This window comes from Coregonus lavaretus, assembly GCF_964263955.1.
Source record: "Coregonus lavaretus genome assembly, chromosome: 16".
NCBI classification, from domain to species: Eukaryota; Metazoa; Chordata; class Actinopteri; order Salmoniformes; family Salmonidae; genus Coregonus; species Coregonus lavaretus.
Genome location: NC_140003.1, coordinates 8,597,526 through 8,619,142, shown reverse-complemented (window position 1 = coordinate 8,619,142; position 21,617 = coordinate 8,597,526). Strand labels below are relative to the sequence as shown.

The 21,617-nt window shown below is 39.7% G+C and overlaps 1 protein-coding gene across 1 annotated transcript in view; it reads right to left on the bottom strand.

The window, feature by feature from the left end:
* The window catches only part of LOC311143509 (inactive dipeptidyl peptidase 10-like), a gene marked incomplete at both ends in the record, with an annotated part of 296,708 nt that overhangs the window by 4,411 nt on the left and 270,680 nt on the right, over window positions 1-21,617 (bottom strand). Inside the window, 14 exons of the mRNA XM_084179335.1 lie at window positions 525-583; window positions 1,612-1,711; window positions 1,909-1,963; window positions 2,168-2,362; window positions 2,560-2,629; window positions 2,726-2,824; window positions 9,447-9,491; window positions 13,912-14,033; window positions 15,053-15,100; window positions 15,957-16,048; window positions 16,435-16,542; window positions 16,761-16,799; window positions 17,636-17,759; window positions 17,875-17,972. Of these exons, the coding sequence (XP_084035461.1) occupies window positions 525-583; window positions 1,612-1,711; window positions 1,909-1,963; window positions 2,168-2,362; window positions 2,560-2,629; window positions 2,726-2,824; window positions 9,447-9,491; window positions 13,912-14,033; window positions 15,053-15,100; window positions 15,957-16,048; window positions 16,435-16,542; window positions 16,761-16,799; window positions 17,636-17,759; window positions 17,875-17,972 (1,254 nt within the window). The remainder of the gene's footprint in view (window positions 1-524; window positions 584-1,611; window positions 1,712-1,908; window positions 1,964-2,167; window positions 2,363-2,559; window positions 2,630-2,725; window positions 2,825-9,446; window positions 9,492-13,911; window positions 14,034-15,052; window positions 15,101-15,956; window positions 16,049-16,434; window positions 16,543-16,760; window positions 16,800-17,635; window positions 17,760-17,874; window positions 17,973-21,617) is intronic.

The window sequence follows — 21,617 nt, the reverse complement described above, 5'->3', positions numbered from 1 at the left end:
CAATTAATTGATATCAGGCATAAAATGATCAGTCTCAAGGATCACTCCATTACACATTTCAATAATATTGTATTTTAACCTTTGATGTCACCTGTGTAAACATTGCCTTTGGTTTGTATACCAAGTTAGTTTACTTATTTTGTCCAGCAGTCCTGTCAGTTCTGTCTTTCTTATCAGTGTAACTGAACCAGTTGTTTAACACAGCACCAGGTCCACACCGCAGGGGAGTCTGGGAAAGCCAGACGACCCCCTTCAGCAGCTCGTCAAAAGACGAACGCAGTGCGATCTAATGAGCCAATACGCCACAGTTACCGTGGAGATGAGTGACAAAGTATCTGCGCTCTGGAAGCGTCATAAAAAGGAAAGGGGAAAAAAACTCAGTACCTCTGACTTTGATGGTAGCGACATTCTGTAACTGTGGGGGCTTAACTGTAGGCATGTCAGTGATGCTACGACATGGCGCTTTCAAAGAGCAAAACAAGATCGACGTCAAACAAGAGCAGGGTAGCGGTAAACAAACGCACCTGATATCTGCTGTCGTCCCGTAATGGCATGCCAAGGTACCTCTCGGAAAATGCTGATGCTGTTCAAATAGAAAGTGATACACTCTAAGAAGGTGGCAGGTACAGACAGTGTTTCAGTACTTCAGGTGAGCTAAGTGTTACTTTTGCCGACACTACACAAAAAGTGATCTCTGTCATTGTGCATCCAAACTAAATGCTTTCACATTGGATAATTATAATAATAATTGTTTTAGGGAAATTACAAAAAATGTCAACTTCATATTCATACCACAACTTAATATCTCCAGCACCACCAGAACATCAACATGTGAACATTTTGCGTGTCAATGTTTTATAGTAAAAAAGATAGGGGAAGATAAGCCGTTTCCAATGACATCATCGGTGTGCATCCTGTGATTTTAACCAATTATGAGTAGGATTGCCTACTAATTGCCTACTGATTGTTTACTAATTGGTTGATGATGTCATTGGAAACACTTATCTTCCTCTATCTTTTTTACTACAAAATATGTTGATGTTGGGGTGGTGATCAAGATGATGAATATGAAGTTAAACAATTTAGAAATGTCCCTTTAAGACATCAAAGTGCATAAGTAGCCAGTGAGATCTTATGATACTGGGACCAATATCCTAATTCCTTATTGAGGGATGTCTTACAAATAAGACCATCACCTACATAAATGGTGCCCCATGTGAGGAGAATCCCCTACTCAGATGTCAACCCTTCAGTCACCTCTCCTTTGCTACCCCTCTATCTATCCATGTGAAGTGTAATTTCTGGAACCAGTCAAAAGATTGGGATTGCCAAAAGCCCTGTTAGACCCAATTGATGCTATGCAGGTATATCACACAAGATATTGTGATGCCTATTTCATAACATGAGGAAGACTGTTTGCTGCTTAATACACATAAGTGACAAGAACATGAAATCATAATAGATGACTGTCTTTAAAGCCTTGCATCTAACTTGTTGAGAACACTTTACATTAAACATATTAAAGCAGTCATTCAAACTGTCATAAAAGTCATCATAAAAGGTCATAAAGGTTTATACCAACCAATATTTTACAATCAAGCTTCTACTCACCATATAGTCTCCAGTCCGTGACTGGGGACATTGCTACAGAACATTTGAACAGGCTGTCGGTTGATTTGAGCATCATTAATATCATATAGGCACCATAACCCTGGAAAATATCAAACAAACAAGTACACAAAAAAGAAATGACAGTTTTATCTGTTAACTTTTCAATCCTGGGGCACAGCCACCAAAGAAAGGGAAAGTTTGTTTGTGTTGAGTATGTTTGTCTCCTAAAGTCATTAAAGTCAACTTGAGACAAGCAAGCTGGAGCCTCTGTGAGAGAATCGGTCAATAGAATCTTACCCTCCCAAATACTCCTATCCGTGTACGATCAATGTACGGGAATGTCAACATGTATCTGAAATAAATAATATTGAGGAGATGCCAAAGTTACAAAGCATGATATCATAGAATTGAATTCAGGAATATGAATACAGTTTTTAAAGTTGTTTGCCAAATTCAGTTAAATAGAAAATGTAAGCAGATAGTTAAATTGGCATGTATTCTAAGCCTAATGACTAAATTAGACTCGATGGGATCAAAGGATCAAACTAGAACATACTCCACAGCTGCGATTTGATCCTGCACCTCTACTGTCCCCAAACGCTGGTGGACCTCATGTAGAACCCTCTGGCCCAAGAAGCCACTCCCTCTGCCGTCTAGACGAGCCACGATGACGTTATCCGAGCTGACCAGAACCGAGTCCCAGTCCAGAATGAATCGGTCGCTCACAGCCTGGCCACCGGGGGAGCCATCGCTGAAATTATAGATATAAATGACAGAATGAAACAGTGTTGACACCAACAAAAGCATACAGTGCTTGAGGCGGTCCTAATATGGGCATCACAAAGACAGTCTGGCTCTCACCATGGGGTCCATACCAACCATAATAGACATGAAATAAATAAATAAATAAAAACACCAGTGTGCACAGACACTGAAGGAGATACGTACACTACCAGAAGCAGGCCATAGTGACGTGATTCAGAAAAGTCTGGTGGGTAGGAGATCTTCAAAGGCAGATCTGAGCAGAGAAAGCAGCCATTAGCAACAACCTTAGAATAATAGAAAGAGAAACTGACATTTATTTATTTTTTATAGCGAAAATGATCCATCTTACCAAAATGTTCCATCTGGATTGTTCTGAAGTCCGTCATTTCAATCCTCTTGATCTTCAAAGCTGCCTTCAGTAAAGAGTTGTTCTCAAGGATGTAGTAATCTATGTTGAGGGACAAGGTTGCATTAGTTTTAGAAGTGTCCACAACACGGGCCACAGTCGTGTAGTGGAAGGTATACGCAGGTATACGCGTTATACCCACTTTTTTTAGTAGGCATTGCGTATACTCACTTCTTAATCCCCACCGATGCGTGTCAAAGTAGTTTAGTGGAGGTATACACTGTATCAATTATGTAGTACAATAGAAAAATCATGCACAAAGTAGCCTACACAAATGCAAAGCACACAAAATATTTGGCTAATCTAATCACTGAATAATTGCAAACGTTACATTAAAAAAAATTATGCACTCACTAACTCTAAGTCACTCTGGATAAGAGCGTCTGCTAAATGACTAAAATGTCAATGTAAAAAATGGCCAACAAAGTAATAATGTGCACGTGAACAGCGGCTGAAATGGCTCTGATTGGCTGGTCATTCAGAACATTACTTTGCTTCAATCAAAGATTTTTGCTTGGTGGCGCCTTGGCTGTGCATAAAAGTAACAAGGATATCTTGAGATATCTCAACGTTTTTTTATCTTTCTCACATGCTGACACCAAACATTTGAAGTGCGCTCCTCGTGACAATTGTGCACCGCAGCTTAGGACACGGTAGAGCACGCAGACTCATTTTTGGCACGCCTGGAGCAGGTAAAGAGATGTGCTGCTGTTGAGGCAGGGTGATGCCGCTACACTGACTTCTTTTGCAGACATGATATGCTAATTAGAGGGACAAAGTGGACGCGCAGAAACCCCTCTCTCTATTCATCTCTCTCTTTCGTGTTTTTGATGTTTGTTGAAAATGTATTTTGATAGATACACCATAGGCCTAGATACTGAGATGTACTGTACTGTATTGTTAAATTCTAAATGACCAAAAATATACACATTTCTTTGGTAAATATGATATATGTTTAATACCATAATGGTTGTGGTGTTTAAATGTTGACAAAGATGAATAGCATATGAAGTAAAATGTGTTAAAACTACCTAATCTGTCTGAAACTCCATTGTTTGGCTCTTGAGCGCATCTTGGAATATTCATGCATTAGGCCTATTGTATGTTCTGTAATTCTATTCAAAAACATTTGATCGTCTCCCATTATCCAACTTGCTATCCAGCTGTATCTATTTTTTATACAATGGGTAGAGTGAAGCTTTTTAGCCTATATTATGTAGTACAGTCACTGAACTGCTTTTTACACTGCTGGCTCTGATTTATTATTTTCACATTTTCAATTTCAGCACAGTTGCAGGCTTCCAGCAACTGTGTTGAATGGCTAACCAGGCCAGCCTAGTTCAGATTGGCTCTGTAGTGTGAAGAGAGGTACTGTAGGAACAGAACATAAGAACACAATGATGGTTTACACACTGCACAACTAAACTGACACTGAGCCATGCCAAGCCAAGCCCAGATAAGTGGGCCTGGATCTGCATCCACCATAATGGCTTGAACCATGCTAGAAAGGTCAGTGTGAAAACAATATCCAGACCATCACAGTACAGCTTGGGTTGGCCTGACTGTCAAAGACCAATATGGTATTTGTCATTTTAGGTCATTCAGAGCACATGTCACTGTTTCTAATATAATTTTTCACACAGGGAGCTTTTCCTTTGCTGGGCGGGCTGTTTGGGAAATGTATTGCACAATTCTATCCACTTCTCCAGGCACCACTACAACACTGGTGGGCCACTTATCTTAGTGCTCTTAGAAGCAAGTGGAATTACAGTGCCTTCAGAAAGTATTCATACCCCTTAACTTATTCCACATTGTGTTGTGTTACAGCCTGAATACAAAATGGATTACATCAATTTTTTTCCACACTTCTACACAAAACCCCAATAATGACAAAGTGAAAACATGTTTTTAGAAATGTTAGCTAAATTATTGAAAATTAAATACAGAAATATCTCATTTACATAAGTATTCACACCCCTGAGTCAATACTTTGTAGAAGCACCTCTGGCAGCGATTACAGCTGTGAGTCTTTCTGGGTAAGTCTCTAAGAGCTTTCCACACCTGGATTGTGCAACATTTGCCCATTATTATTTTTAAAATTCTTTAAGCTCTGTCAAATTGGTTGTTGATCATTGTTAGAAAAACATTTTCAGATCTTGCCATATGTTCAAGTAGATTTAAGTCAAAATTATAACTCGGCCACTCAGGAACATTCACTATCTTCTTGGTAAGCAACTCCAGTATAGATTTGGCCTTGTGTTTCAGGTTATTGTCCTGCTGAAAGGTGAATTCTTCTCCCACTGTCTGGTGGAAAGCAGACTGAACCAGGTTTTCCTCTCGGATTTTGTCTGTGCATAGCTCCATTCCATAAATATTTTATCCCGAAAAACTCCCCAGTCCTTAATGATTACAAACATACCAATAACATGATGCAGCCACCACTATGCTTGAATATATGGAGCGTGGTACTCAGTGATGTGTTGTATTGGATTTGCCCCAAACATAACACTTCGTATTCAGGACATAAAGTGAATTGCTTTGCCACATTTTTTTGCAGTATAACGTTAGTGCCTTGTTGCAAACAGGATGCATGTTTTGGAATATTTGTATTCTGTACAGGCTTCCTTCTTTTCACTCTGTCAATTAGGTTAGTATTGTGGAGTAACTACAATGTTGTTGATCCATCCTCAGTTTTCTCCTATCACAGCCATTCAACTCTAACTGTTTTAAAATCACCATTGGCCTCATGGTGAAATGCCTGAGCTGTTTCCTTCCTCTCCGGCAACTGAATTAGGAAGGACTCCTGTATCTTTGTAGTGACTGGGTCATACACCATCCAAAGCATAATTAATAACTTCACCATGCTCAAAGGGATATTTAGTGTCAGCTTTTTTTCTTCTTTCATTTACCAATAGGTGCCCTTCTTTGCGATGCATTGGAAAACCTCCCTGGTCTTTGTAGTTGAATCTGTGTTTGAAATTCACTACTTGACTGAGGGACATTACAGATAATTGTATATGTGGGGTACAGAGATGGGGTAATCATTAAAAAATCATGTTAACCACTATTATTGCACACAGAGAGAGTCCATGCAACTTTTTATGTGACTTGTTAACCACATTTTTACTCCTTTAGGCTTGCCATAACAAAGAGGTTGAATAATTATTTACTCATTTTTTATTAATTTGTGAACATTTCTAAAATCAAAATTCCACTTTTACATTGTGGGGTATTGTGTGTAAATCTGTGGCACAAAATCTCAATTTAATCAATTTTAAATTCAGGCTGTAACACAACAGAATGTGGACAAAGTCAAGGGGTGTGAATACTTTCTGAAGGCACTTTATATTAGACTTCTAAAACTCATTAAAGCCCTATTTGGACATGATAAGTTTTACTGGGGGAGGTCGGATAATATAATTATGTGCAAGAGCACAAAAATGTTTTTTTGACAAACTCTAAGGTACTCTGATAATACTAGTCCCGTGCTTACCGTCATCCTTATGTTGTCTGAGACATTACAGAGTTCGACAGGTTCTGCTCGCAGTTTGAGCAAGAAAACAAGAACGGATTTGAAAACTTGATGCTTAAAACAAAGGGCAGCGCATATATTTCATATGAATGGCCTACATTCAACTTTCACAGTGAATATTTTTGTTTATACACTTTGTGCCAATGGATTGAACTTGAACGTCACCAAATGTGTCAGTTTAATTAAATGTGCAATAAAAAACTATGTCTACCGTAGATCGCTAAAATAATATTATGATTACACTTCCTCAATTTAAATACTATTGGGACAGCTATACATTTGTCTAGGCATGTTGAAAAAATCTTCACGCCTAGAATAAAAACCTTCAGGCTTCCGTCATGAGTCAATTGAATTAAAAATATTAAGATTTAGAATAACTTATCCTGTGTGAATCGTCCTCTGGAATAACGCACATGCTGGGGTAATACTTACATGATATTTTAGTAATACTACTCCTGTCCGAATACGGTTTAAGACTTCTCTTTCAAGCCTGAAGTAAAAATATAACTATAAACTCAAGTGCAGAGAAAATATGGAAACGATGACAAATTAAGGTCTTTCCGGCACAGACTTACAGTGGGGAGAACAAGTATTTGATACACTGCCGATTTTGGAGGTTTTCCTACTTACAAAGCATGTAGAGGTCTGTAATTTTTATCATAGGTACACTTCAAAAAATTCCAGAAAATCACATTGTATGATTTTTAAGTAATTAATTTGCATTTTATTGCATGACATAAGTATTTGATACATCAGAAAAGCAGAACTTAATATTTGGTACAGAAACCTTTGTTTGCAATTACAGAGATCATACGTTTCCTGTAGGTCTTGACCAGGTTTGCACACACTGCAGCAGGGATTTTGGCCCACTCCTCCATACAGACCTTCTCCAGATCCTTCAGGTTTCGGGGCTGTCGCTGGGCTATACGGACTTTCAGCTCCCTCCAAAGATTTTCTATTGGGTTCAGGTCTGGAGACTGGCTAGGCCACTCCAAGACCTTGAGATGCTTCTTACGGAGCCACTCCTTAGTTGCCCTGGCTGTGTGTTTCGGGTCATTGTCATGCTGGAAGACCCAGCCACGACCCATCTTCAATGCTCTTACTGAGGTAAGGAGGTTGTTGGCCAAGATCTCACAATACATGGCCACATCCATCCTCCCCTCAATACGGTGCAGTTGTCCTGTCCCCTTTGCAGAAAAGCATCCCCAAAGAATGATGTTTCCACCTCCATGCTTCACGGTTGGGATGGTGTTCTTGGGGTTGTACTCATTATTCTTCTTCCTCCAGACACGGCGAGTGGAGTTTAGACCAAAAAGCTCTATTTTTTTCTCATCAGACCACATGACCTTCTCCTATTCCTCCTCTAGATCATCCAGATGGTCATTGGCAAACTTCAGACGGGCCTGGACATGCGCTGGCTTGAGCAGGGGGACCTTGCGTGTGCTGCAGGATTTTAATCCATGACGGCGTAGTGTGTTACTAATGGTTTTCTTTGAGACTGTGGTCCCAGCTCTCTTCAGGTCATTGACCAGGTCCTGCCGTGTAGTTCTGGGCTGATTCCTCACCTTCCACATGATCATTGATGCCCCACGAGGTGAGATCTTGCATGGAGCCCCAGACCGAGGGTGATTGACCGTCATCTTGAACTTCTTCCATTTTCTAACAATTGCGCCAACAGTTGTTGCCTTTTCACCAAGCTGCTTGACTATTGTCCTGTAGCCCATCCCAGCCTTGTGCAGGTCTACAATTTTATCCCTGATGTCCTTACACAGCTCTCTGGTCTTGGCCATTGTGGAGAGGTTGGAGTCTGTTTCATTGAGTGTGTGGCAGGTGTCTTTTATACAGGTAACGAGTTCAAACAGGTGCAGTTAATACAGGTAATGAGTGGAGAACAGGAGGGCTACTTAAAGAAAAACTAACAGGTCTGTGAGAGCCGGAATTCTTACTGGTTGGTAGGTGATCAAATACTTATGTCATGCAATAAAATGCAAATTCATTACTTAAAAATCATACAATGTGATTTTCTGGATTTTTGTTTTAGATTCCATCTCTCACAGTTGAAGTGTACCTATGATAAAAATTACAGACCTCTACATGCTTTGTAAGTAGGAAAACCTGCAAAATCGGCAGTGTATCAAATACTTGTTCTCCCCACTGTAAATGAGATTTTGAGTGGGTGTTGAACAGTGTCCTTGATAACCAACTAAGTGCCAATTGTTTGGCCCAAGACTTTAAATGGCTCATAAGGCCAGATGCATTGTGTTTCCTAACCCATAATAAGATGTTGGGTTGTCTACCATTAAGACAGGACTGTGGTATTGTCAAAACACACATACACTGATTCCAGATGTGAACCATGTTGTACATCACAATAATGAACTATGGTCAGCCTTTGACCAGCCTGGGAGGTGCTGCCTGCATCGGAGTATGACCACTGTAACATTATCAGTGTCTGACGTACAATGGACTAGGTGTGCTATTGATCTTGTCGCAACTGGCAGCGTTAATATCAGACTCACTGCAGTGCAGAAATGTTACTTTTTCCAAAGACATCTTATACCATCAACTGCTTGTCAATGGTGGTTTTTAAAAGAAGCCCTTCTGCCATTTTCTCCATATGGAACAACAAAATGAATGCCTATTGCATCTTCTATTTCAGACATCTGAGAGGAAACTGAATGGAATGGAATTCATCCAGCATTTCTAATAGAAACCCAATATCAGTAGGCGTCTCATTATGAAACCACCAAGGCCCCGAAGTTCTCAGCTGTGGATTGGAAGGTCTGGCCAAATAATCCTTGCCAAATTGCTTGCCTTTTTTCCACTGCAGCTGTTAACATTCAAGATAAAACATCGATAGAAATCCGGACTTGGGGACGGCGTAAAGGAAAATAATGAAATTAAGACAACGAGGGGGTCATTTCAACAAGGGTAACAGTTTTTTATATTGATGATTTGCATTTTAAAGAGCAAATCATCAATATTTGAACAAAGTGAGCAATGGCTGTTTTTTTCATCCTTTCAACACTTGTTGGTTCTGGCAAAACGCCAATGTTCTAAGTTCTCTCACTAATTCCTTTAATAAGTTCAGGACATGACCATCAATTGAGGAAGATTAAGTTGAGTTCTTACTGGCATTATTGAGGCTGTGTAAGATCACAGTGGGTGCTCCCGGACCTGCAAGAAATAAAAAAAAGTTAGACATACAAATGCATCCGATCTGTACATAGAGAGGTACAAAAATAGCACCTTTCAAACAAGGTAGCACAGTCACAAATACAATACAGCAGCCTTTCCAATCCCCTAGCTGCTGTCACAACCACTGTCACCACTGTCACTTCCCCTTCTTTACCTATTACAGTCAATGGTTAAAGGTCATTCAAACTGCCTCTAATAACCTGGGCTTGTCAAATTAAGTCAATTCTATTCAGCACCCGTTGGAAGACACCCACACTGAGGTTAATAAGATTTAGCGGTCGCTGTTCGGCAGCCCAACCCTCCACAAATCACTCCTATAGCAACTATCAGACCTGTTTACTCAGGCTAGCACCTCCATTTAAATAATGCTAGCCAAGGTAATGGTGATTTAACAGCCACACACTGTTGCCAGGAATGGTAAATATATGAGGCTTTTAAAGCCCAGCACTGATCAATGAAGAGTAAGTTTTGTTTCATTTCCACCACTTAAGGCAAGTTTTATCATATACTTTTTTTATTTAAAAAAAGATGAGATTATTCACAACGATGCAGTGTTAAAACTCTTAAGTAGCACTGGCTCTCAAGGATATTGCGAACTCAGCAAAAGAAAAAGGCTGCTGTTATGTCACACAGAGAAATGGTTTCTAATTTGTGTACCTGCTCGAAAACGGTAATGATATCCGTTGCGTTTGATGGAGGGAATTAACTAGCTTTAATATGCTTGATGAGGAAAGTGGTCGTGACAAGCTGCTTGGTTTCTACTGAATTTAGCCTAATCCTCAGATGATGTGCTAACTGCATTGTGTTTATAGCTCACAAACAGAAGGATGGTACATTTTGGCCATTAACTCATGGTACACAAGACAAACACACCCAAGCATATGGTTAAAACAAACCCAAACAATAAACTGTGGCGGCAAATAACTCCTTTTAATGGGCTACGCATGGCACAATAACAACGCCTAAAGCAATTATACACAATAGAGCGGCTATTTTGTTATTTTTTTTATGCTCCTTATTTGGAATTGTTTGATAGTGTCTCTCCACACTAAATGTTGAATAATGACAGATTGCCAAAGGCAATCCCCTGACATCTGTCAAATTGGTTGTGGCTCGAGTGGCCACTTAAACAAAATGGTTGACTACATTGGAAAAGACAACATCTCAACTGTAATTGAATCATCCATCCATCTCAAATGGATCTCAGATTATGTTTGTTTAATGGAGTTAATTTTCATATTATTTTATGTTAGACTATTCATCACAAAAATATAATTTACTCTACACGCAAAAGTAAGAGAATTTCCCAGCACACATTGGAAGACATCCTCCTGGTAGTGACACGTCTCTGGCCTTTTAAGAGATCAAACATTTTTTACTCTTTTGACAAATTCATACCATAGAAATATAAAAATGAAAACATTTGCATAAAGACCTGTTGCTCCTAGCACAGTTTGTTGGATGGAGTGTGCTAAATATGCTTGCTCACTATATATACACTTCCAGTCAAAAGTTTGGACAAACCTACTCATTTAAGGGTTTTTCTTTATTTTTACCGTTTTTTACATTGTAGAATAATAGTGAAGACATCAAAACTATGAAATAACACATATGGAATAATGTAGTAACCAAATAACTGTTAAACAAATCAAAATATATTTTATACTTGAGATTCTTCAAATAGCCACCCTTTGACTTGATGACAGCTTTGAACACTCTTGGCATTCTCTCAAACAGCTTCATGAGGTAGTCACCTGGAATGCATTTCAATTAACAGGTGTGCCTTCTTTAAAGTTAATTTGTGGAATTTATTTCCTTCTTAAAGCGTTTGAGCCAATCAGTTGTGTTGTGACAAGATAGTGGGGATATACAGAAGATAGCCCTAATAGGTAAAAGACCAAGTCCATTTTATGGCAAGAATAGCTCAAATAAGCAAAGAGAAACGACAGTCCAGGACATGAAGATCAGTCAATACGGAACATTTCAATAACTTTGAACGTTTCTTCAAGTGCATTCGCAAAAACCATCAAGCGCTATGATGAAACTGTCTCTCATGAGGACCGCCACAGGAATGGAAGACCCAGAGTTACCTCTGCTGCAGAGGATAAGTTCATTAGAGTTACCAGCCTCAGAAATTGCAGCCTAAATAAATGCTTCACAGAGTTCAAGTCACAGACATATCTCAACATCAACTGTTCAGAGGGGAATGTTAGAATCAGGCCTTCATGGTCGAATTGCTGCAAAGAAACCACTACTAAAGGACACCAATAAGAAGAAGAGACCTGCTTGGGCCAAGAAACACAAGCAATGGACATTAGACCGGTTGTCACGAATTCAGCCGAGGCTGCCCCTCCTCCTTGCTCGAGCAGGCTTCGGCGTTCGTCGTCACCGGAGTACTAGCTGCTACCAATCCATGTTTCTATGTTCTACTTGTTTTTCTGTATTGGTCTCACTTGTTTCCCATCATGTAATAATGTCTTCCCTATTTAACCCTCTGGCTCACACTGTGTGTTGTGCGTGTTTGTCCATGTTTTGGTTGTCGTATCTGAGCGGGTTGTTCCTCCCTGCGTGGAGGTATGTTCATTGAGATACCTACGAGTAAAGTACGTTTTTCGATCAGCTCTGTGTCCTGTGCCTGACCTGAGCCTGGACTCCCGAGTGGCGCAGTGGTCTAAGACACTGCATCGCAGTGCTAGCTGTGCCACTAGAGATCCTGGTTCGAGTCCAGGCTCTGTTGCAGCCGGCCGCGACCGGGAGACCCATGGGAGGCGCACAATTGGTCCAGCGTCGTCCAAGGTAGGGGAGGGTTTGGCCGGCAGGGATGTGGGTTCGTTTCCCACGGGGGGCCAGTATAAAAAAAATAAAAAAAACATGTATGCATTCACTAACTGTAAGTCGCTCTGGATAAGAGCGTCTGCTAAATGACTAAAATGTCAAATGTCCTACCGCATTACACTGACGCCTTGACAGTGGTGGAAATGTGTCCTTTGGTCTGGAGTCCAAATCAGAGATTTTTTGGTTCCAACCGCCGTGTATTTGTAAGACGCGTTGTGGGTGAACGGATGATCTCCGCATGTGTAGTTCCCACCGTAAAGCATGGAGAAGGAGGTGTTATGGTGTGGGGATGCTTTGCTGGTGACACTGTCAGTGATTTATTTAGAATTCAAGGCACACTTAACCAGCATGGCTACCACAGCATTTTGCAGCGATACGTCGTCCCATCTGGTTTGGGCTTAGTGGGACTATCATTTGTTTTTCAACAGGACAATGTCCCAACACACCTCCAGGCTGTGTAAGGGCTATTTTAACAATAAGGAGAGTGATGGAGTGCTGCATCAGATGACCTGGCCTCCACAATCACCCGACCTCAACCCAATTGAGATAGTTTGGGATGAGTCGGACGACAGTGTGAAGGAAAAGCAGCCAACAAGTGCTCAGCATATGTGGGAACTCCTTCAAGACTGTTGGAAAAGCATTCCAGGTGAAGCTGGTTGAGAGAATGCCAAGAGTGTGCAAAGCTGTCATCAAGGCAAAGGGTGGCTATTTGAAGAATCTCAAATATAAAATATATTTTGATTTTTTAACACTTATTTGGTTACTACATTATTCCATATGTGTTATTTCATAGTTTTGATGTCTTCACTATTATTCTACAATGTAAAGAATAGTAAAAATAAAGAAAAACCCTTGAATGAGTAGGTGTGTCCAAACCTTTGACTGGTACTGTATATATATATATATACATATATATTCCCTAGTATAAAATAACATAGTGGTTTTGTCTCTAACATACTGTATCTCTTCAGTGTATGATTATCAGCAGGTTATGTTAGCTTTTAGCATATCTATCCTACTATTACATTGGTGGTGGTTGTATTGGCTCTTAACATATGATGTATCTTACAGGAAAACAGTGAGCAGTTAAAATAAATGCTGTACTTTGGTTGGATTTGATCATTTATCTAAGATGTATATCTAAGCAGATGATGCATTGGTTGGGTTTAGCAAATGGCCTAGCTGGCATACCTCCACAGTCTAGAATAAATGGTTTGTTGATGTTGGTTACTAATGTCTTTAAATAACCTCTCAAAGAAAGTTGATGCTCTGGTTCTCTAAGCTCTACCAATATTTATCTGTCTTAAACAAAGAAAGATGAGGGGTGCTAGCATGTAGTTGAATATTAGCCTTAAATGATGCACTGCTTGTGTTAGCATTTAGCTTAGCTGACTAACTGTAAAATGACATGTATGGATTAGCCTGCTTGTGCTATATTGGCACTATGGAGCATACCTATACAATAGACTGTCTGTGTTAGCATTTAGCTTACTTTGCATTGTCCTGCTAGTGCTATTTTGGTGCTAGCTGTCTGTGTTAGCATTTAGCTCGGCTACTAGCGTACCTTTACAGTGGAGGATGATGTGCTGATCACTGGGGTTTATCTCAGCATTGAAGAAAAGACAGTGGGCCTTATTTAGCTCACACGTCAGACAGTGTCGAGGGAACAACCCCACAGTCTTCACACTGAAAGGAAGGGAAAGAGGGAAGATTAGGAGACCATTTTAGCCTCCACTGCAAATCCTGAAGAGCAGGCCTATTGAATATCTAGCACCTGTGGGGTTTTCAGTTAGCACATGATATTTACACTCTACAGAAATGAAGAGATGAGCAAAGTTGAGGTTGGGAGTTCATTGATTCACCTGAAAGCATTTGAAATGTAATTAAGCTAATTCGGCCTTATCAAAAGAGCAGCTGGATTTGGATATGGTTTGTTGAAAAATGTAATTATTACCTCTCCAGACTTCAGACTCTTTATAAGAGTCAGGTAACTGTCAAAATAATGCAAACACTTGAATAAATGAGGGATACAAATGATATTGAAAGCAGGTGCTTCCACATAGGTGTGGTTCCTGAGTTAATTAAGCAATTAACATCCCATCATGCTTAGGTTCATGTGTAAAAATGCTAGGCAGGCCATTATTTTGGATACCATGGTAATGCCCCCATAGGATGGCAATACCCCCATCCACAGGGCATGAGTGGTCACTGAATGGTTTAATGGGCATGAAAATGATGTAAACCATATGCCATGGTCATTTCAGTCACCAGATCTCAACCCAATTGAACACTTATGGGAGATTTTGGAGCGGTGCCTGAGACAGCGTTTTCCACCATCATCAACAAAACATCAAATGATGGAATTTCTCACGAAAGAATGGTGTCTCATCCCTCCAATAGAGTTCCAGACACTTGTAGAATCTATGCCAAGGTGCATTGAAGCTGTTCTGGCTTGTGGTGGCCCAATGCCCTATTAAGACACTTTATGTTGGTGTTTTCTTTATTTTGTTACTTACCTGTATTATCTGGTGTACACAATCTTACATCAAGAGCGTCTCTATATTTCTGTATGCACAAAACTTCAGATGTTTACTGTTGTTATGAAATGTTCTTCACAAAAGGGAAATGATAGGAGATGAGAAGGACTGTAAAGCAAAGGGGAGCTGTCAAAAACCAGATTCAGGACAGGTTGCTAAATGTGTCACCTGAAAAGCTGTCTTCTCCGTGGTGAGCCTTCAGTGCTGAGGAAATATCTGTATGCAGGAAACAAACAAGTTAATTGGGTATCAAAGAAAACCGGTGGCCTTTGCTAACACGGTTATGGTTTAAATACTGTACATGCTCAAGCTGAGCTTCGTGTCTGTCATATTTACATTAGAAATAAACCTGATACTCCAACGGGGTGATTTCAAATAAGCAGCATTTGTCCTTGTACTTCATAAGCAATGTACATGACATTCAGCATCTGCTAAATGACTTAAATGTAAATGTAAATTCAGTCTTGAGGCATTAGGCATGGTGTTTATTGGTGTCAAATTGAGAATAATAAAATCTGCCTATCTAGCTACAATAACATGCTAATCCAGTTACTACACAGTTTCACACTCAAGGTTATGTGTTTTACGATATTTAAATTCTTAAACCTCCTTTTCCCACCATGCACTATGGTGTGTTGTCTGTGATTGGCAGTTACATTGGTCTGAGAATTTGATTGGGAATGTACCTGACAACTTACAAGAGTAATGACACAAAGCCCCTCATAACATACAATGACATGTTCTGTTTGTGCTGTCGTCAACTCCTCTACAACATTCATTCATCATTCCATCCATGCACATATATGATCTGTCGACCAGACTAGCTGCTGCCTATGTATGAGATGCCTTTGTGTCAAGGATCGATGAGGAATGTGATGAATTATGATGAATGTAATTTTCAAGGTTAAATGTTAGGCGTTATCGCATATGGGACTCATAAACATGAGTCCGTTTCCAGATGCCCAACTATCTGTCACCTAGCCATACAACACTGATATACTGTATGTGTATATGCACAATACCTGAATCCTCATTATTCATATATTATGCACAGTCCAGAAGAGACACTCACATGTTGTCATTGCTCTCGTCATAGGCCAGGATCTTAGTTACTTCCCAGTTTCCTGATGTAAGATGGCGGACTTCGTTTTGATCTGCTCTGAACTGGAGGGAGGAAGGAGAACAGACACAGGAAATAAACAATTAGAAGAGTCATCTTTCATATCTATAAAAAAGACTTCATCATCATCATCGTCATCATCATTGTTGTTCAGCTGCAAGTCGACCACAAACGTCATCCAGTAGCTACGGTCGAAGCCACTTTCATTGAGTCATCACATAATACATACAAAAGTACAGTGGCCATTGAGAGATAATGCTCACCACTATGGACACACAGTAGTAACATGACCCTCACTTCTTGTGCTGTAACCACAGAGATATTACCCTCACCCCAGTGGAAACTATAGCAACAGAACACTTTGAGTGGTAACCATGGTGACATGAGTGACCCTCGTCAGTGCAGTAACCATGGCGACGTGATCCTATACCTGTGTGGTGAACATGGCGATGTGATGGAACTCTCCGCGCCCGCCTTGCTTGACGGGCACCGTCAGGAAGAATCTGTTGCCGTCCCTGGAGAACACTGGTTCCTGGTTCTGCAGAAACAAACACAGCAAACATTTTACTTTTGAGTGTTATGACCTCATTACATGACCACAGAGATTGTGTAAAATACACTAGGAATATTCAAGTGTGTTGGCATTTTACAATCATTACCAATGTGCACATTAAAGATTGATTAAATTGAATGGAATGGAACTTTGATTTGATATGTTTGACCATGATTGACTTTACAGGAGTTAAGATGTTTTACCTGCTTTGAAAGCCAGAGCTCTGATGTTTCCTCATGCCTCTGAAATAGAAAGGCCAAAATGTTAACAGTTAATAGTATGTCCCGTTTTAGCCAATTAACCATCCCACAAAGACAGCCCAAAGCCCTTCAAAATCATCCAATTCCCTTTCTTCCCCAATACTTTATAATGCCGGAATTTGTGCTCTTTCATTTAAAACCCATTGCAGAAAAGGACAAAAGCCCTGGCAGAGAAGTTGAATCCGGGCCCAGGCGAAGCAGCTTCTTGGCTGGAGCGCCTGTTTGGTTGTGCTCTAGCCGTCTGTGGGGCCTGACCCTGGAACAGTCAAACTGGACAGTTTCCCACAGACAGCCACACTTTCCCCACAGGGGACTGCTGCTCTGCCCTGTTCCAGACAACGCTTATAATAACACTCTGCAATCATTGCCATCAAAACAAATCGTGGGAAGGATAAATCTTTACTTTAGTGTTCATGAAAACAGTTCTATGAGATGTTAATTTAATAAAGGCTTCCCAGTAAAAAAATTATATAATAATTATTCTGATTTATAGTGTTTATAAATTCATAAATTCCACAAGAAAATATTCTTCTTCAAAATGGTGGGTAAACAGAATATGCATACACCCCTTTACAAGCACCCTTTAGCATGCATAGTAAAAAGCACACAAAACAACACAACAGGTGCTAAGCCCATACTGTAAACTGTTGATATAGAACTCATACAGTACTTTCAGATGAGGCATTCGAGTAAACGATCTCTTTCCCTTTGGTAGCATAGCAATAATAGAGTCAGTGCATTGTCTGCTCTCTCCTCCCACTGACAACACAACAGAATGACCCCCCACTGGGAGTGTGACCTAGAGTCGTGCCTCTCACCTTAACACAGGCCCCTGTGGTGGTGTCACACACGGTGAGGATTGACACATTCTGGGCACGGCTCATCCACCTGACCGCTGTCTTGGTTTTACTGATCCACTTGACCATGGCTACATAGTGCTCCCTATGAGAGAGAACAACCACAGTTGTTATTTTCTGAAACATGGACAATGGCCTTGTCTCTCCAAAAAGCAAACTTTCCAAAATGTGTTTTCATAATTCCAGGTGGTGTATCACACCTTATTTTGAGGCTGTCTGGTGGTGTGAGCTCCTGTGTATGGGTCGGCCCGTACAAATTTACCACATATAACTTCACTGTGGGGTTGGGTTGGCCCGCCTGAAAACAGAGTAAGTCTTTTAGATACTGTAGCACCACTACATATGATAAATCAAAGATGAATCATAGAGAAAAACACCACACATTACCAATCACCATGTCAACTAAGCTAAACATTGTATAATTGCATCGTAAATATGTAGAGCAATATTATACAGTATATGTACCTTGAACACATGCACTAACAATGAATAATAGCTACAGTATGTCATTACACAATACAAACAAATTTCATCGAATGGTGATACAAATGTTGGTAACCCTTTACGTCAAGTTGCCCCTGTTACTATGTAACTACACAGTAAAAACTGTAGTAACAACATAGTAGTTACATAGGTGTTACTATGTAATTACATGGTAATAAGGTTGTAGCTATCAGTTATTGTACAATTGGAACAAGGAATGTGCATTTACACATCCACTTGCTGAAGGTTATTCCACATGTGTAATTACTGATGTTATTACACATTTTCTTGTTCCACTATGTAACTAATGTTTTGTAATTACACGTTTGAAAGTTACCTGTGAATTACCATGTTAATAACTCGAACCAAAATCTGACCTTGTTACAAGGTGCCACTGCCATTCAATTCACATGCAATACCAGGGTTAATAAATAGGCCAGGATCTGGTTACAAAGCACACCCTGTCATTAACCACTGGTCATTTTTAATTTGTTTATTTTTATGTTATGACCTGGCTCAAAGGCTATCCCGAATCAAATGTAATGTAAGAACAATGTGTTTACATAGGATATACTTGTAATTATCATGTACCTACCCAGGAGCAAGCAACTTAATGTAAAGTGAAACCCAGTAGGGTATAACCTTTATAATTACCATGTAGTTAGAATATAATAACGTTTGCAGAGAGAAACTAGGAGACAGGAGAACATTAGGTATAACCCTTTTTAGTTACATTGTACTTACAATGTATAAATATTTAACAGCCAACTCTGTAATTACAGTGTTGTTATTAGAGATATAAATGTATTTACAATGTACTTACCCAGGAGTAAGACAATTCATGTAAAGTGAAGTGAATTTTTTTATGACTTTGTAGTTACAATGTAAATAAAGAGGTAGGAAAACATTTTTCAGATTACTTTTCTTTAACAGATTTGCCAAAGATTCATATTCAAACCATTCATATTCAATTCTCCATTTCAGACTCAAAGCAATAACTATTTTAGCTAGTAACAATAAGTAACACGGGGTGGTAAAGCTACCTAGCTATCATTTCCCCATTATTCATTAATGTACAGTTGAAGTCGGAGGTTTACATACACTAAGGTTGGAGTCATTAAAACTCGTTTTTCAACCACTCCACAAATGTCTTGTTAGCAAACTATAGTTTTGGCAAGTCGGTTGTGCATGACACAAGTAATTTTTCCAACAATTGTTTACAGACAGATTATTTCACTTATAATTCACTGTATCACAATTCCAGTGGGTCAGAAGTTTACATACACTAAGTTGACTGTGCTTTTAAACAGATTGGAAAATTCCAGAAAATGATGTCATGGCTTTAGAAGCTTCTGATAGGCTAATTGACAGCATTTGAGTCAATTGGAGGTGTACCTTTGGATGTATTTCAAGGCCTACCTTCAAAATCAGTGCCTCTTTGCTTGACATCATGGAAAATGAAAATAAATCAGCCAAGACCTCAGAAAAAAATTGTAGACCTCCACAAGTCTGGTTCATCCTTGGGAGCAATTTCCAAACGCCTGAAGGTACCACGTTCATCTGTACAAACAATAGTACGCAAGTATAAAAACCATGGGACCACGTAGCCGTTATACCGCTCAGGAAGGAGACGCGTTCTGTCTCCTAGAGATGAACGTACTTTGGTGCGAAAAGTGCAAATAAATCCCAGAACAACAGCAAAGGACCTTGTGAAGATGCTGGAGGAAACAGGTACAAAAGTATCTATATCCACAGTAAAACGAGTCCTATATCGACATAACCTGAAAGGCCGCTCAACAAGGAAGAAGCCAATGCTCCAAAACCGCCATAAAAAAGCCAGACTACGGTTTGCAACTGCACATGGGGACAAAGACCTTTTTGGAGAAATGTCCTCTGGTATGATAGAACTAGAACTAGAAAATAGAACTGTTTGGCCATAATGACCATCGTTATGTTTGGAGATAAAAGGGGGTTACTTGCAAGCCGAAGAAAACCATCCCAACAGTGAAGCACGGGGGTGATAGCATCATGCTGTGGGGGACTGGTGCACTTCATAAAATAGATGGCATCATGAGGAAGGAAAATTATGTGGATATATTGAAGCAACATCTCAAGACATCAGTCAGGAAGTTAAAGCTTGGTTGCAAATGGGTCTTCCAAATGGACAATGACCCCAAGCATACTTCCATAGTTGTGGCAAAATGGCTTAAGGACAACAAAGTCAAGGTATTGGAGTGGCCATCACAAAGCCCTGACCTCAATCCTATAGAAAATGTGTGGGCAGAACTGAAAAAGTGTGTGCGTGCAAGGAGGCCTACCAACCTGATTCAGTTACACCAGCTCTGTCAGAAGGAATGGGCCAAAATTCACCCAATTTATTGTGGGAAGCTTGTGGAAGGCTACCCGAAACGTTTGACCCAAGATAAACAATTTAAAGGCAACGCTAACAAATACTAATTGAGTGTATGTAAACTTCTGAACCACTGGGAATGTGATGAAAGAAATAAAAGCTGAAATAAATAATTCTCTCTAGTATTATTCTGACATTTCACATTCTGAAAATAAAGTAAATGTTGTGGGGCGGCTGGTAGCTTAGTGGTTAAGACCGTTGTGCCAGTAACCAAAAGGTCGCTGGTTCTAATCCCAGAGCCGACTAGGTGAAAAATCTGTCGATGTGCCCTTGAGCAAGGCACTTAACCCTAATTGCTCATGTAAGTAGCTCTGGATAAGAGCGTCTGCTAAATGACGTAAATGTAAAGTGGTGATCCTAAAACAGGGAATTTTTACTAGGATTAAATGTCAGGAATTCTGAAAAACTGAGATTAAATGTATTTGGCTAAGGTGTATGTAAATTTCCGACTTCAACTGTAGCTAGCTTTCTAGCAGCTAGCGAAGCACTAGCACAATGTCGACACGTTTTTCGGCCATTAAACGTTACAAAATCCTCATAAAACATTTAGTTAACAATGTTATTTCACTATTTTGAGACCTACTTTGCACTTTTGCATATAACAACCCTTTATAAACAAAACTAATGAAAAATACAGAAATAGACAGGTTGGTTGTTAAGCAACAAAACCGACACGTGCACAACTATGGGTCAAAACAGACGGGGTTGTCTTAGATTGTTGACAACATGTAAACTATATTTAGTCTCCAATGTTTATTGAAAACATAAATACATTTGCACAATGAGCACTTGTCTTTTAAATACGTTGTTACAGTTGTTGGTTAGCTAGCTAGCGAATTTTTTGTCATATTAGCATAGCTCAACATTTTCTTAACATTTTTCATAATTAATTAAAGCAATGAATTTGTATCCGCTCTCGTCGGACTTCGACTGCATATTTTCCGCCATTTTCTTCAAATCTGAAAAAGTTGTGAAGCCACACCCATTTTCTGGAGAATTGCATTATGAGCTCTAAAAGCACGGAAATAGTGACCACTGTTTGTATACTTC